The sequence below is a fragment of the Sycon ciliatum genome, chromosome 2 (assembly GCF_964019385.1).
Source record: "Sycon ciliatum chromosome 2, ocSycCili1.1, whole genome shotgun sequence".
In the NCBI taxonomy this organism is placed as follows: domain Eukaryota; kingdom Metazoa; phylum Porifera; class Calcarea; order Leucosolenida; family Sycettidae; genus Sycon; species Sycon ciliatum.
Window position 1 is genome coordinate 2,743,300 of NC_088644.1, and position 14,386 is coordinate 2,757,685.

The 14,386-nt window shown below is 48.6% G+C and overlaps 1 protein-coding gene across 1 annotated transcript in view; it reads right to left on the bottom strand.

The window, feature by feature from the left end:
• The window catches only part of LOC135808245 (uncharacterized), a 172,611-nt gene that overhangs the window by 6,778 nt on the left and 151,447 nt on the right, over positions 1-14,386 (bottom strand). The window contains exons 123-138 of the mRNA XM_065321411.1: positions 13,834-14,184; positions 13,296-13,589; positions 12,480-12,803; positions 11,937-12,239; positions 11,334-11,606; positions 10,143-10,835; positions 9,242-9,556; positions 8,432-8,749; positions 7,858-8,166; positions 6,943-7,269; positions 4,686-4,997; positions 2,761-3,081; positions 2,181-2,501; positions 1,853-2,013; positions 938-1,073; positions 243-593 (exon numbers count right to left, since the gene is read on the bottom strand). Coding sequence (XP_065177483.1) covers positions 243-593; positions 938-1,073; positions 1,853-2,013; positions 2,181-2,501; positions 2,761-3,081; positions 4,686-4,997; positions 6,943-7,269; positions 7,858-8,166; positions 8,432-8,749; positions 9,242-9,556; positions 10,143-10,835; positions 11,334-11,606; positions 11,937-12,239; positions 12,480-12,803; positions 13,296-13,589; positions 13,834-14,184 — 5,109 coding nt within the window. The remainder of the gene's footprint in view (positions 1-242; positions 594-937; positions 1,074-1,852; positions 2,014-2,180; positions 2,502-2,760; positions 3,082-4,685; positions 4,998-6,942; positions 7,270-7,857; positions 8,167-8,431; positions 8,750-9,241; positions 9,557-10,142; positions 10,836-11,333; positions 11,607-11,936; positions 12,240-12,479; positions 12,804-13,295; positions 13,590-13,833; positions 14,185-14,386) is intronic.

Below are 14,386 nucleotides of genomic sequence, written 5' to 3' on the forward strand. Positions count from 1 at the left end.
CTGTGGCTTGGATCTTGCTTTGGCAGGGTAGGAAACAAGCTCAAGAGTCGAGCAGCCCAGGACTCCAGCCTCCTTCATAGCAATATTCATAACACTAAGCTCGTTAAGGCTTCTTCATAGTGTACTTGTCATTTTAGGAATGTCTCAATAATTTGCATTACTGGGTCACGGACCCAGCTGAACTAGAATACTAAACAAGTAAAAATGTGGCAGTGAGTAGAAGACAGCGTTTTTCCACTCACCAGGCTCAATGAGAGTGGCCAGGACAGGCTCACTCCAGTCCGACACACCCAGGGCGTTTCCAGCCCTGGCTTGGAAGCGGAACTGCTTGAAGACACCGAGCAGTGCAGCGGGTACGGTGAATTCATACATGGACGTGCTGACGGGTAGCATGTCGGGAATGGTGACACGCGACGCTGAGTTTCCTGGTGTGTAGGCCAATCGGAAGTAGTCAACGGGATGCAGAGGTGTACTGGGTGTAGTGTCACTGCTACTGCCACTGTCGGTAGTGTGTACAGGCGGCGGGATGATTGGTATCACACTGCTGCTGATGCTCAAGCCAACCGTCGGTGGAGACGGTATCAGAGCAGTACCTGCAAGTCAGAAACGATACATGTGCACAGGTACACACATTGACACACACACACACACACACACACACACACACACACACACACACACACACACACACACACACACACACATATACACATTCATGCAGTGTTACATACGAACAACACATATCACGGACACACACACAGGCACATGTACAGAGACAAATAGACAGACACACAGGCAGACACACGGATAGACACATGGACAGACACACGGACAGACACACAGATTGCAGTACAAGGTAGTTACTAAGCAGTATGGATATGATAGCCTGCAAGGTTCCCAGCAGCGTAGGTGTAGGTGAAACACAGTCTGTACTGACCTGTTGCTGGTGTGGTGAAACTACTGGTCTGACTAGCAGGTGAGCGGCCGGCATCGTTGTGAGCAAACAGCTGCACGTCATACGTAGTGTCCGCGTTCAGACCACTCAGTACGTATTCACCACTATCGCCAGCAATCTATGGCAGAGTGAAGATCAGATTCACACACACACGCACACACGCACACACACACACACACACACACACACACACACACACACAAACGTGCACACACGCGCACATACACAAACATACAGCATGTCCGTGTATAGGGCACCTTACTAGAAACTCTCCTGGGAGAATGGCTGCTTTTCAAGGGAGTATCAAGGGAGCAGGGATGATAATGGGCATAGCAGCAAACAAATACCGTACTTCCCCACATATAAGCCCATGGGCTTATAAGTGAAAATTTGCTACAAAAATATTTTTTGCTGTGTGAACATGTTCGGGTAGAAGCCCATGCGCTTATAATAAGTTATATGTGCAATACAGGTTTGTCTGTTTCCTAAACAAAGGTGTTATCACAATGCTTAGCAGTATATTCAGCTCCCGGGTGTTTCACCAATAGTGTTCACATATAAGCACATGCGCTTATAATTGAGGGGTGCGCTTCTGTCCGGACATAAGCACATGCGCTTATATGTGCGGAAGTACGGTATACATGGGAAAGACAAGTAGATGCAATCGCTACTAGGACAGTTTCAGTGAAGTTTAGACGAGAAGCTTCTGAGAAACTGCAGCAGCAGTGTGGAGTGCATATGCTGCACAGTTCAGTACTCAGCCAAAGAAGTCATTAGCAAACTAACAGAATCTTCAGCTAGTCTATATGCAGACACTGGTGTCAATGTCATGAATCCGACTCATGATGACATCATGATGACATCACAATGACATCATTGTCATCATGACTAGCATACCTGCATGGGCAGCTCTGTCCAGGACTGTGCAGTACGGTTGCGATATTGCACGGTGTAGTATGATACAGGATCATCGGGATGCACATCGCTGGGTAGAAGCAGAACTACAGAGTAGCTAGTCCTCTTTGGTAGGAATGTCGGTGCACTGGGCTGCAGAGGTTCTGTACGGCAATACACAAGCGACAGGAGCAAACACCAAACATATGATTGTAGGCGTGGAGCTCAACCAACCTCCAAACTCAAAGTACCATTATCATAATCGTCAACATCAAAACCTGTCATAATAAACCTGTCATAATGTATGTGTCTGTGTCTTGGGTTGACCTACCTGCAGTCCAGGTTGTGACCTGTGTCTCGGGACCTTGTTCCGATAGTGTCATGGCATTGCGAGTCTGCAGTCGGATGCTGTACACAGTGCTGGGGAGGATCAAGCTTCCTTCGATACGATACAGACCCTCGTTGTACATTAGGTCATCCGCTGAAACCTCGCGTGTGAAGCTGGTGTTAGCTTGAGGAGAAGTGACGGAGATAGCAACGTGAGACAGTGGATGGTCACTATTCGCTGAAGACAGGACCTGGCTGAGGTTCAGGGTGATGTATGTCCGGCCTATTGACGATACCACTGGCTGGCGTGGTTGTATTGCTTCACCTATACCAATACAGCACAGAGGATAAGATGCAGACATATGTATACATATGCATACATAGATATTGTACTCACACAAAGCTAACCTGTAAACATGCGTGGAACATGTGCACACACATGCACACACACGTACATGCACACACACACACACACACACACACACACACACACACACACACACACACACACACACACACACACACACACACACACACACACACACAAACATCTGCCCACACGCACACCCACATGCACAACCAACCTTGGCGGATTGTTCTGGCCTCGGACGGCGGGCTCCAAAGCGACATGCCACGGCGGTTATGTGCATTCAAGCGGATCCTGTAGCGAGTATCAGGAAGAAGGTTTTGTATTGTGGCCACGGGCATTCCAGCTAGGATTCTTCGCGGTAGCACTTGATACGTCTCAGGCCATGTACCATCCTCCAGCATTGCTGCAAAGCTAATTCCAAACCGTTCAGTTGGGTGATCTACTAGAACTGAGTCAGCACCAGGTAACTGTACGTCAAGACTTGCGCTTGTTGAGCTGGGTAGAATGATCGGTGCAGATGGCTGGACGGGATCACCTGGAAGAGAAAGGCAGACAGAAGGACGGATGGATATACAGACAGGTACAGGAGGGGATGGAAACGATACTGGCAAGATGAGCAGCTGAGCGCTGTGGGAGACACTCTGGCCAGCTGATCATTGCAGTCCATTGTACTAGCACTCGGTTGCCTAGTCACCATGTCACCGTGTCACTGCATGGAGATGAGAGACTAGTGCTGACGGTGTACTGGACTTGCACTACCAGTCTCTGATAACTCCACCAGTACCGACCTCTGCTCCAACACCACTGGTACTGCTGCCTCTGCTCCAACACTAGTACCAGGACTGCAAGCACCAACACCACCCCATACCATGTAGACAGTCAGTGATCACATGATAAGAGAAGTATCCAGACAAACACTGCATGCAAGGGGCCACACAAGGAGGGCAGTTTTACTTCCCATCTGACCCTTTCATTCGACTGGACAAAACCACTGATGGCTTTATCAATGCACTTAGTGTGTACCCCAGCAGAATCCACACAATTGTTTGCCGTATATATTACAAGTGTAAGCACAGGGAAAACAATAAACTGAACTGATCCGCATGGGGTTGAAGTGTGGACCGAAATACAGCACTTAGCAATCTAAGCGTTTGACTATGGCACACTACTAGCCAGCCCCATGCAGTGCATTGTCCTGGATAGCATTGTCCTGCATAGCATTGTCCTGTCTAGCATTGTCCTGCATAACATTGTCCTGTCTAGCATTGTCCTGCATAGCATTGTCCTGCATAGCATTGTCCTGTCTAGCATTGTCCTGCATAGCATTGTCCTGCATAGCATTGCCCTGTCTAGCATTGTCCTGCATAGCATTGTCCTGTCTAGCATTGTCCTGCATAGCATTGTCCTGTCTAGCATTGTCCTGCATAGCATTGTCCTGTCTAGCATTGTCCTGCATAGCATTGTCCTGTCCAGCATTGTCCTGCATAGCATTGTCCTGTCTAGCATTGTCCTGCATAGCATTGTCCTGTCTAGCATTGTCCTGCATAGCATTGTCCTGCATAGCATTGTCCTGCATAGCATTGTCCTGTATATCATTGTCCTGCATAGCATTGTCCTGCATAGCATTGTCCTGCATAGCATTGTCCTGCATAGCATTGTCCTGTATAGCATTGTCCTGCATAGCATTGTCCTGTCCAGCATTGTCCTGTCTAGCATTGTCCTGCATAGCATTGTCCTGTCTAGCATTGTCCTGCATAGCATTGTCCTGTCTAGCATTGTCCTGTCTAGCATTGTCCTGCATAGCATTGTCCTGTATAGCATTGTCCTGTATAGCATTGTCCTGCATAGCATTGTCCTGCATAGCATTGTCCTGCATAGCATTGTCCTGTCTAGCATTGGAGTTACTCGTGAATGCTGTATCCAAGCATTACAGTAAACGTAGATGAGCAGCCAAGCTGTGTGGGCACTCAGCCAAGCTGTGTGGGTACTCAGCCAAGCTGTGTGGGTACTCAGCCAAGCTGTGTGGGTACTAAGCCAAGCTGTGTGGGTACTCAGCCAAGCTGTGTGGGTACTCAGCCAAGCTGTGTGGGTACTCAGCCAAGCTGTGTGGGTACTCAGCCAAGCTGTGTGGGTACTCACCAAGAGCCAACGTTGTGAAGGAGACCGGGCTGGTGAAGCCAGAGAAACCAACCGGGGTGCGCGCCTGAAGACGGATGTTATACGTAGTGCCGGGAGTGAGGTCTTCAACGACAACCAGTCTGACATCTGCCGGGGATAGTGTGTCGGTGCGACTGGTTTCTCTGCCGGAATCCAGCAGTGTGGTACGTATAATACTGTACTCAGTGACTGGGTGTAATCTTGGGTAGGAGTCCACGCTGGGCAGGGAGACAGTCACTGTACGGCTGGTGATGCTGGAACTGATGGCTGGGGCCTGCGGAGTCAGAGGAGGACCTGCCCAGTAAGCAAACACACGCAAACACACACACACGCAAACACACACACGCACACACACACACACACGGACACATGATATTAACCCTTTATGGAATGCCAAATTTGTACAGGAAAGAAGCGACATGCGAAAATCAGTAATAACTCGAAATCGGTGTACATTAGCCAATACAACACCATACATTTTCGGAAAGTAAATAGGATAAGCTGTCCATCATCATCCTCCTCACCGCCGCTCTCGCTACTAGCAGTATCAGCAAATCCATCAGATAAATTGTTTTCTTGAATTTCTGGGATATCATCATCACTATCACTGTCCACTTCGAACTCATCGTCATCAGACTCGTCAAGTGGGTCGCCAGAACTGTCCTCGTCAGAGTTCCAGTTCAGAATCATGCTGATGGCATCGTCCGCATCCATGCGGAGGACGTTTCCGCGTCGTGCCATGACAGTACTCGTACTGCAATTTTAGTTCTGCATGCTCGCGCAACAGACATACGACGACCCCGAGGACGACCCCGAGGACGACCACGTCTGAGATGGATCGACGTTGTCAAGAAAGACTTACAATGCATTAATCTGTTGCTTCTGGATGCTGTGCAATCTGCTTCTGATAGAGCTGCTTGGCTCGAAATTGTTAACAGATGCGTTGACCTCATGCAATGAGTGATATGCAAACTGTCATCATTATTATTATTATTATGCTCGCGCAAGCTCTCAATTTTTTTTCTTGCGCGGCCGATTTGGTCAACATTTTGACTAGGGACCCCCGGCGAATTTAGCACCATTGGAAAGATATGGATTTCGTCTTTCAATTTGTGTAAAAATACCGCCGAAAATGTGCGGTGCGCCCAGAAAAATTCGCGTTTCAAGTTTCTATCTTATTAATGTTGATCGAAACTCGTACAGTCCGCCCACAAAGGGTTAAAGGGGAAGTTAAGGCAAAAATTAAAATTTCACCAGTTGTAGTCTTCGGGGTGCTGAGTCGAATGGTCGTGGTCCGAGGAAGCTGAGACGCTCCCTTCCTACTTGAATCCCAATCGAACTCGCGCACTTCCACCGAAACTGGGTGACTGCGCCCTACTAGATGGGGATTTGTATGCAAAATGTCACTAAAAGCGCCGTTTCGTTCTTATAAAAGCACGGATGACCGCGATTGGCCCATATGTTGTAGTCTTTTGGACGCTGAGTCGACTGGTTTTGGTCCGAAAAGGCTGTGATGCAGCGTTCCTCCTTTATTCCCAATCGAACATGGTTGAACAAGCGGTCACGTGCTCCTGGGTGCCCAAATCACCTGGTCACCACGCCAGCAGGCGAGAACTTTCACACCAAGGTTCAACTCGAGTTCAACTCGAGTGACAGGACTGCACCCAAAAAAGGTCAAACAGGCTAGTAAGTTGTACCCTGCAGGCACGGTGACCAGGTGACTGGCGTACGCAGGAGCACGTGACCGCTTGTTCAACCATGTTCGATTGGGAATAAAGGAGGAACGCTGCATCGCAGCCTTTTCGGACTAAAACCAGTCGACTCAGCGTCCAAAAGACTACAACATATGGGCCAATCGCGGTCATCCGTGCTTTTATAAGAACGAAACGGCGCTTTTAGTGACATTTTGCATACAAATCCCCATCTAGGAGGGCGCAGTCACCCAGTTTCGGTGGAAGTGCGCGAGTTCGATTGGGATTCAAGTAGGAAGGGAGCGTCTCAGCTTCCTCGGACCACGACCATTCGACTCAGCACCCCGAAGACTACAACTGGTGAAATTTTAATTTTTGCCTTAACTTCCCCTTTAAGAGCCAGAGAACCTGTCTGGCAACGTTCAGCTTTTGAAAAATCTGCCCCATTCCTGCCAACAGACAAGCACAACTCGCAGCAATGCACACAATCCAATGTTTCAACTACAAGGACACGCTGTGTCCAAGAAAGACCGAGAGGAGTGAATTACCTGGATATCCCGTCAGGAAGGTGGCTGGCACACTCGGTGTAGACTGCCCCACGGAGTTTACGCCCAGCAAGACCAGCTCATACATAGTGCGTGGCATCAAACCTTGAAGGTAGAACCTCTGGTTGATCAGAGTAGACAGCATTTCACTTTGCTCTGATAGCCAGGGCCCACGCTCTCCGGAGTCAGAGATAGGTCGGTAGCGTGCAATGAAGTAGTCAACTGGATGATCTACGGGATCAACTGAGAATGGACTGGGAAGATCAATGTACACTCTTCCACCGACTTCCGGTATAGACATCGTAGGTTGCTGGGGCTCAGCTGGTATGCCTGGACAAGTGGTTGTGGGCAGGAGTGTTTGATGAGCAAAATGCAGAGAGGCACACACACACAACACACACACACACACACACATACACACACACACGCACCCATAATGCCACCCATGTTAGCTTGCATCAGGTATCGGAAATTTACATTTCCTTGACAGCACACAGAATGGAGAAAGTAGAAAATCCAAAAATGTCAAGGTTCTGGGGAAATACAAGCACTGCAAAAGATAGTTTCCATTGTCTGATCAGTTTCAAACTATGGGAGGCTGACAATCTTCTGCATAATATTGGATTCAATTAATCGATATTGACTGGACCGTTGACTGGACTGTTGACTGGACCGTTGACCGGACCGTTCTGATGTCTAATTAATTTTCACTGGTTTGAAGGAAAGATGCGAAAGGAAAAAGTCAAAAGACAAAATTGACTGTCACCAGGACTCGAACCAGGGACCTTCGCTTGAGGCCAGCAATGCTCTAACCACTGAGCTATGGTGGAGTCGTCATCCCAGCAGAAACCGTTCATCAATTTTCTTCGACTTGTAATACATTTCATAAGCTTGAGGGAGGTGAACTTTTCAACTTACCTGAAATTAGAGTGCGTTGCTGTGCAGCTGGTCCGGGTTGTGAAACCCGTCCAGCTTGATCATGAGCTATGTATCTGACCTCATATACACTGTCAGGGAGCAGGCCAGTCAGCTGGTACAGCCCGCTGGCATCGTAGGATACGGTCGTGTTCTTTGCCGGCGTCCAGTCGCCACTGGAGAACTGCCGTCGCAGCTGCAGTGTGTAGAACAGTGTGTTTGTGAACGGGTAGTTGCTGGGCAATGCCACCGTCAAGCTGTTACTGGTGATCAGGTGGCGAACAAACTGCACACGTGGCCAAGTCGGTGTATCTGCGTAAGAATGGCAGGCAAAAAGAACAACACCGACACAAACCAGTGACAAAGAAGACAGTGGCAGGAACAGCAATACCAGCATCACCATCAACAACAAGAACAACAACATGAGCAAGAGCAAGAACAACAAACTACCTGTCATAATTATAGTAAGCAAGAAATGCAGGAAAGGATTGGGCAATGAGCAAAATGTATACTAATATTATTAGCCAGTGTGCACAATGCACAATATATTGTTCCAACACCATTCAAAGCTGCTTACCTCTGGCCAAAGTCTGCAGAGTAAGAGATGGAGAGAACTGACTGCTGGGCATGCCATTGTGAATGGCAGCCAAGCGGATCTGATTAGAAACACCGGCCTGCAAGCCACTGACAACCAGTGTTCTGCTCTGCTGGTCAATGGTAGATATACGGGTAGCCTGTCGCCATGGAGACCACACACCGCTGCTCATTCGGTATCTAGTTTGTGCGGTGAAGTTGCTGGCAGGGCTGTCTGCAGGCAGCAGAGGTTCCCTGAGAACAGCACTGTTGGACGTCAGCAGCGTCGATACTACAGCTGGATGATTCCACAGTGGTGCGTCTGTATACATGTGCAAGCACACAGACACAAACACCCACACCCACACCCACACCCACACACAGAAGGCAAAAGGCAAAAGGCAAAAGTCAGCATCTATCGGATATTCATTGCCCTAAATCTAGGTCAAAAACGAGCAGCTGGATGGACAGTCATCAACTCACATTCGGGAGGGGGGGGGGGGGGGGCTGTACTGTTTGATGCCTGTTGTTCTTACATTGGGAAAAGAAGTTCTTCAAGGGTCACAAGGGTCACAAGGGTCACAAGGGTCACGGGATCAGCTTTACAATAGGAACGTGTGAATCCAATGCTCTCCTTTCTCATTAAAACAATTCTACTAGTGACCGCCAGCAGCTAACTGCTCAGCTCAGCTAGTATTCCTGGACTTTGGGCACAATGCATCTATATCATTCATCTCTCATGGCTTCTGCCCCCCCCCCCCCCCACACACACACATCGGGAGAAAACGAGGAAGTAGATCTCGTTTAGCCTTACCAAGACTCGGCACGGAGAACTTGACAGCAGTGCTGTACTTGACAATGGGGCTGAATGTCTCCGGGTCGAATACCAGCTGTCCATACTGTACAGTGTAGGCTGCACCTGGAGTCAGTCCCGTCAATGTATATGAGTAGACACCATCTAGCAGCATGGGCTGATCATTGATTGTGGTGAATATAGGTCCCTTGCTGGGCTGACGCCATCTGAACAAATGATCCGATGCGCTTGCTAGCGTGTTGGGAAGATGCACCACTGCAGACATGTGCGTTGTGAGCTCTTCCAGGATGGGAGGTTGAGCCCAGATTGGACCACCTAACGGACATGACATCAGGTGGTGGTATGGTGGTATGGTGGTGGTATGGTGGTGATGGCAACAATGATAGTAAGGATTGTAAAACAACAGCAGCAGCAACAGCAGCAGCAGCAACAGCAGCAACAGCAGCAGCAGCAGCAACAGCAGCAGCAGCAGCAACAGCAGCAGCAGCAGTAACAGCAGCAGCAAAATCAAATGGAACAAAAATGGAAAATATCTGTCAGAGCTTGAAAGCCACATTCAAGTCCGCAGCAGCATTTCAACCACAGATTCACAACTGATACAACACCAGCGTTCTTCCCAGCATTATCATACCGCTGTATGAGCAAAGTTATCAAAAGTGCTGATGATACTTGGAGATACTACACAAATTTTAGTCTTTACAACCTACCAGTGCCGAACAGTCAACACATGCTGAAGTATAGATGGTAAAGACAGGACCATACAGTCCACATGTACTTGCCACAAGTCAGTCACAGTGTGTACCGGAACTAGAACAGGGACTCAGCATACACGCACACATGGATTACTGGTGCCCAAGATGGGGAAAAAAGACGTGATGTATATGTAGGAGTACTGACTAACCTAGTTCAATGGTGCGAACTTGCAATGGTCCAGAGAAGATGTTCTCTGCGGGTGAGAATGTGGGCATGGTTTGTCCAGCATCACCACTGATATCCATCTCAAGACCGCTGCCAGTAAGCGAGGGAGCCGGCGTGGATGGCGCAGCTGCTTTCACAAACACGTTGTACAGAGAGTTGGGAGCGAGTCCTTCCAGCACGACTAGGGCTGTACCGGCGATGGTGATGTCTGCAACGTTATCCTGGGCATCGCCCCATGCGTCAACTGGCTGTGCACGCACAACCACCTGCTGTCCAACCAGCGATGGCGGCAAGCCGATCTCAACGGACGTCGCAGTAGACAGTGACGGGTTGTAAGCATAGCTTGGCCAGACGGGTGCACTTGCAGGTAGTGTCCGTACGGTCTGAGTGGGACTGTAATCAGACTGGGTACCGTCGTCAAACTCGGCACGCACTCTGACCTGGATCTCACTATCGGCGGGTAGCTGAGCTACTTCAAACTCAGCTTGACCAGGCTGTAGTGTAACCGGTGAAACACTGCTCCACTCAGAGTACAGACCATTGTCTTGCTTCACACGATAGAATACGTTGAATGCAGACACATCGGATCTCACGGCAACAAACGGCGCAGCTAGGCGTACAGAGCTGGCCGTCGTAGCATGGAAGACAATCGCTGGAATCAGCCAGAGCGGCGTGTCTGAATAGAGACGTGTATAAACACATGGGACACACCACACATCACACGCCACACGCCCCACACATCACACACCACACGCCACACACGCCACACACCACACATCACACACCACATATAGCAATAACAGCAACACCATCAGCACCAGTACATGACAGAATAAAGTACAAAAGAAGTCAAAGTCTAACCCAGAGAGTATGGGTGAATACAATGAATAGTTCAATGAATAGTTCAATGCCCACACAGCCATGTCCTGGCAGAATTGCAGTTACACAGCACACAACAGAAGACAGTTGAGCCACCGTCCACCAGCAGTGGAACTTGATATGGACAGACGTTGAAATGTCTCATATCACCATGGCAATATTTCAAGCAGCTGTTCTAATCGCCTGTTGCCTTCTATACCCCCCCCCCCCCTCCCCAAACACACACAAAAATGTCAATACCATGGCCAATGGCATCATTTTTGAACACGTTTCTAGCGCACCAAAGTGTCCTTACCTTGCGCTGGTGTAGTGACTTCTAGCGTAGCACTCGGTGCAGACAAAGTGCCTGTTCCAAGGTCTTCCTGGAACTGCACCTCCAGGTCAAACCCGGGGGAAATGTCGACGAATTCAAAGTGTATTGTGTCGTCTACTATGGATGTTGAGTAGCCCCCGGGCAGGTTTGTGTGCAAGATGAGTGGACGCCTGAGACTAGCGGGAAGGTTGATGACGACCGAGTCTGGGTAGAGTTGGGATTCCTGCAGCGGAGGATGTGGCCACACTGGTGCGCCTGACAGGGTCGACAAAAACAGAAACACCATGAGCAAGATAACAGTGTATAAACATCACGAGCAAGATAGCAATCTATAAACGTCATCACCGGATGTTTCTGTGTGAATGGGCATACACCTGTGTGACCGTCAGCTGGTCAAACACATCAAATCATTCCTGTAAAGAATCTGCTGCAAGTTGGAAAACAAAAGTACTTTAATGCAGGGGGTCCTGGTTGGCACTCAGATACGCATACACCGGTATTGTGGAGATGTGTTGTGAGCCAGGCTGGCTGAGATCTGCAAAACAAAAATTTTAAACAATACAAAACTAAATGGTAGCTACATACCCTCCGCTATTGTTATCACGTCCAACGGTGATCCGAATGGCGTGGCAGATGTTGCATTGCTCAAGCTGAAGGAGAGGTCATAGCGACTATTGGGTAGCAGGTGACTTACCACCATCTCACCACTACCTTGCTGTGCAGGCAGGGTGATCCCCGGGACTGTGGCAAGGCCGTTCTTGGCCTTGGGTTGCAGTTTGAACACGACCTGCTGTTGACTATCGGGGAATACCTCCGGCACTAGAACGCGCACTGATGTAGATGTAGATGTAGTATCGGTGTAAGCATCCTCTGGCCACACTGGACTGCCTGCAATCCATAGTTAGACAAGAAAGACACCGTTGAAATTGTAACAACAGAAGGGAACAATTGCACAGGAAGTTTGTGAGAAACGATTAATGGGGAGATAACACTGCTAATTCAATTGGCTTTGGGACCAACATTGTTGTAATTGAGCAATTCCATGCATGCATGTTGAACAGGCAAGCTGGTAACTTAGGTCAAACTGATCATGTAATTAAATAATACCCTCTGCGTCTTCATCCCTACCTTGAGCCAGAGTCTGAACAGTTACTGGTGCACCGAACGGGGATGTGTAGTCGTCGCTCACAGCCTGCAGTCTGAACTGCACAGTGCTCGACGCAGATAGGTCTTTGACAGTGAGGCCAGAGCTGGCGGTGGCAGCAGTGAGATCGCCGCTAGAGTTTCCCCACGACGTCCAAGTACCATCGTCATACATCACTCTATGCTGTAGTGTGTAGGAGAACATGGAGTCATGATCCTGCACTCCCGGGTACGCGGGCAGATTGAGATGAACACTGCTGGGAGTGGTGCGTGCACTGTCAAATGCTGGACGCTCCCATTCGGGAGATCCTGCGAGCCAACAGGCAAAATAAATAGCACTTATAAATCATGCCAGAACACCATTTTTAATCAACGATTTTGCACAGTTCGACATGCTACACATGCACTGTAAAATAAACACCAGGTAGAATGAATTGTTACTTTGTGCAAGACATGCATGTTAACTACATGTATTCAAATCTACACAGTAAAGTCTTATTTTCAATCAGACTCCACAAATATAATTATAGCAATTGGTCTCTTTTCTGCAAAAAAAGATTATTTCTTCACCAAATTATCCGGCACCTTCCTCAGGGCGAAGCAGTAAACTCAAGGTAAACAAAACACAAAAACAAGACCAAAAAACGGAGCGGATAAACCGTGAAATGCAGTTGAACAGTGATACCTATGCTGAACATATTGTGCAAGGGATTACTCTCTATTATGACCAATCAAACTCAGAGAATGAACTGAACAAGGGTGAGCAGTTGCAGTTGCAGTGCTACTGCCTAAGATACGTACCTTCTTCCAGTGTGGATGATTGCAGTATAGCACTACCTGGCGATGTGCCACTAGGTGTTGCAGCGAATATCTGGAACTCGTACGCTTGGCCAGGCTCAAGCTGGGAGAACGTGAACAGTCTATCACCTTCCTCGCTGCTGTCAGTCACTGCTACCCATTGCTGACTAGAGCTAGCCATGCTGCGGCGATACGCAAGGTAATCAACCACGGCAGATGTGATTGGCAGGAACACGTGAATAGATGATGTTGTGGTGCGGGCATGATCAACGGCTGGTTGTGGCCATTGAGGTGCACCTGAAGACAATGACACGTGGACACAGATAAAGAGGAAACAATGAGAGTAGATGAATACAAGTTAGTTGTTACGCAACAGAACCTTCCTGCAATGGAACATAGATATAGACGTACTTGAAAAATAACGCAGAATTCATTGAGAAGCAGGATATCGAGGACCTTTGATGGTTGCTAAGTTAGTTACGTAAACAGAGCAGCACAGAATGCATGCAGCTACAAAACTGGACAAGAAACTGGTACTTACCCGTGGCTGCCGTCACAACCATTCGTGGAGCACTCGGTGGAAGCGAAGTGTTGCCAAGCTGTTGGTTCAGTGTGACCTGATAACGTGTGTTTGGCGTTAGCCCATCCACAACGACGGGCTTGGCCGTAACACCACGCGGCGGAGAAGCAGTGTGAACTATAACAGGCCCTGTGACATCACCATCCTGCGACACTGGCTGAAGAATGATAATGTAGGTAAGAGATTGATTGGCCACAGTGCTGCTGCTGCTGCTGCTGCTCATGTTACCTGCCAGTGGCTGGAGAAGCACCGTTACCGACGAGGCAGTTGTCTGAGATTGCTCAAAAGCATCCTCACCCCATACCGCAGACCCTGTAGTGAACACGTAGAAAGTAGTACAGTAGTTTGACGGACTATACTATGCGAGTACGTAGAGATGTGCTATGCGAGTACGTAGAGTACGTAGAGATGTGACTTCACACGGTACATGCACTACTCGTAAACATACATGCATTACTTTCACACAGAGCAGCAAGTATTGACATCATACACCACCATCACATGCACCACTATG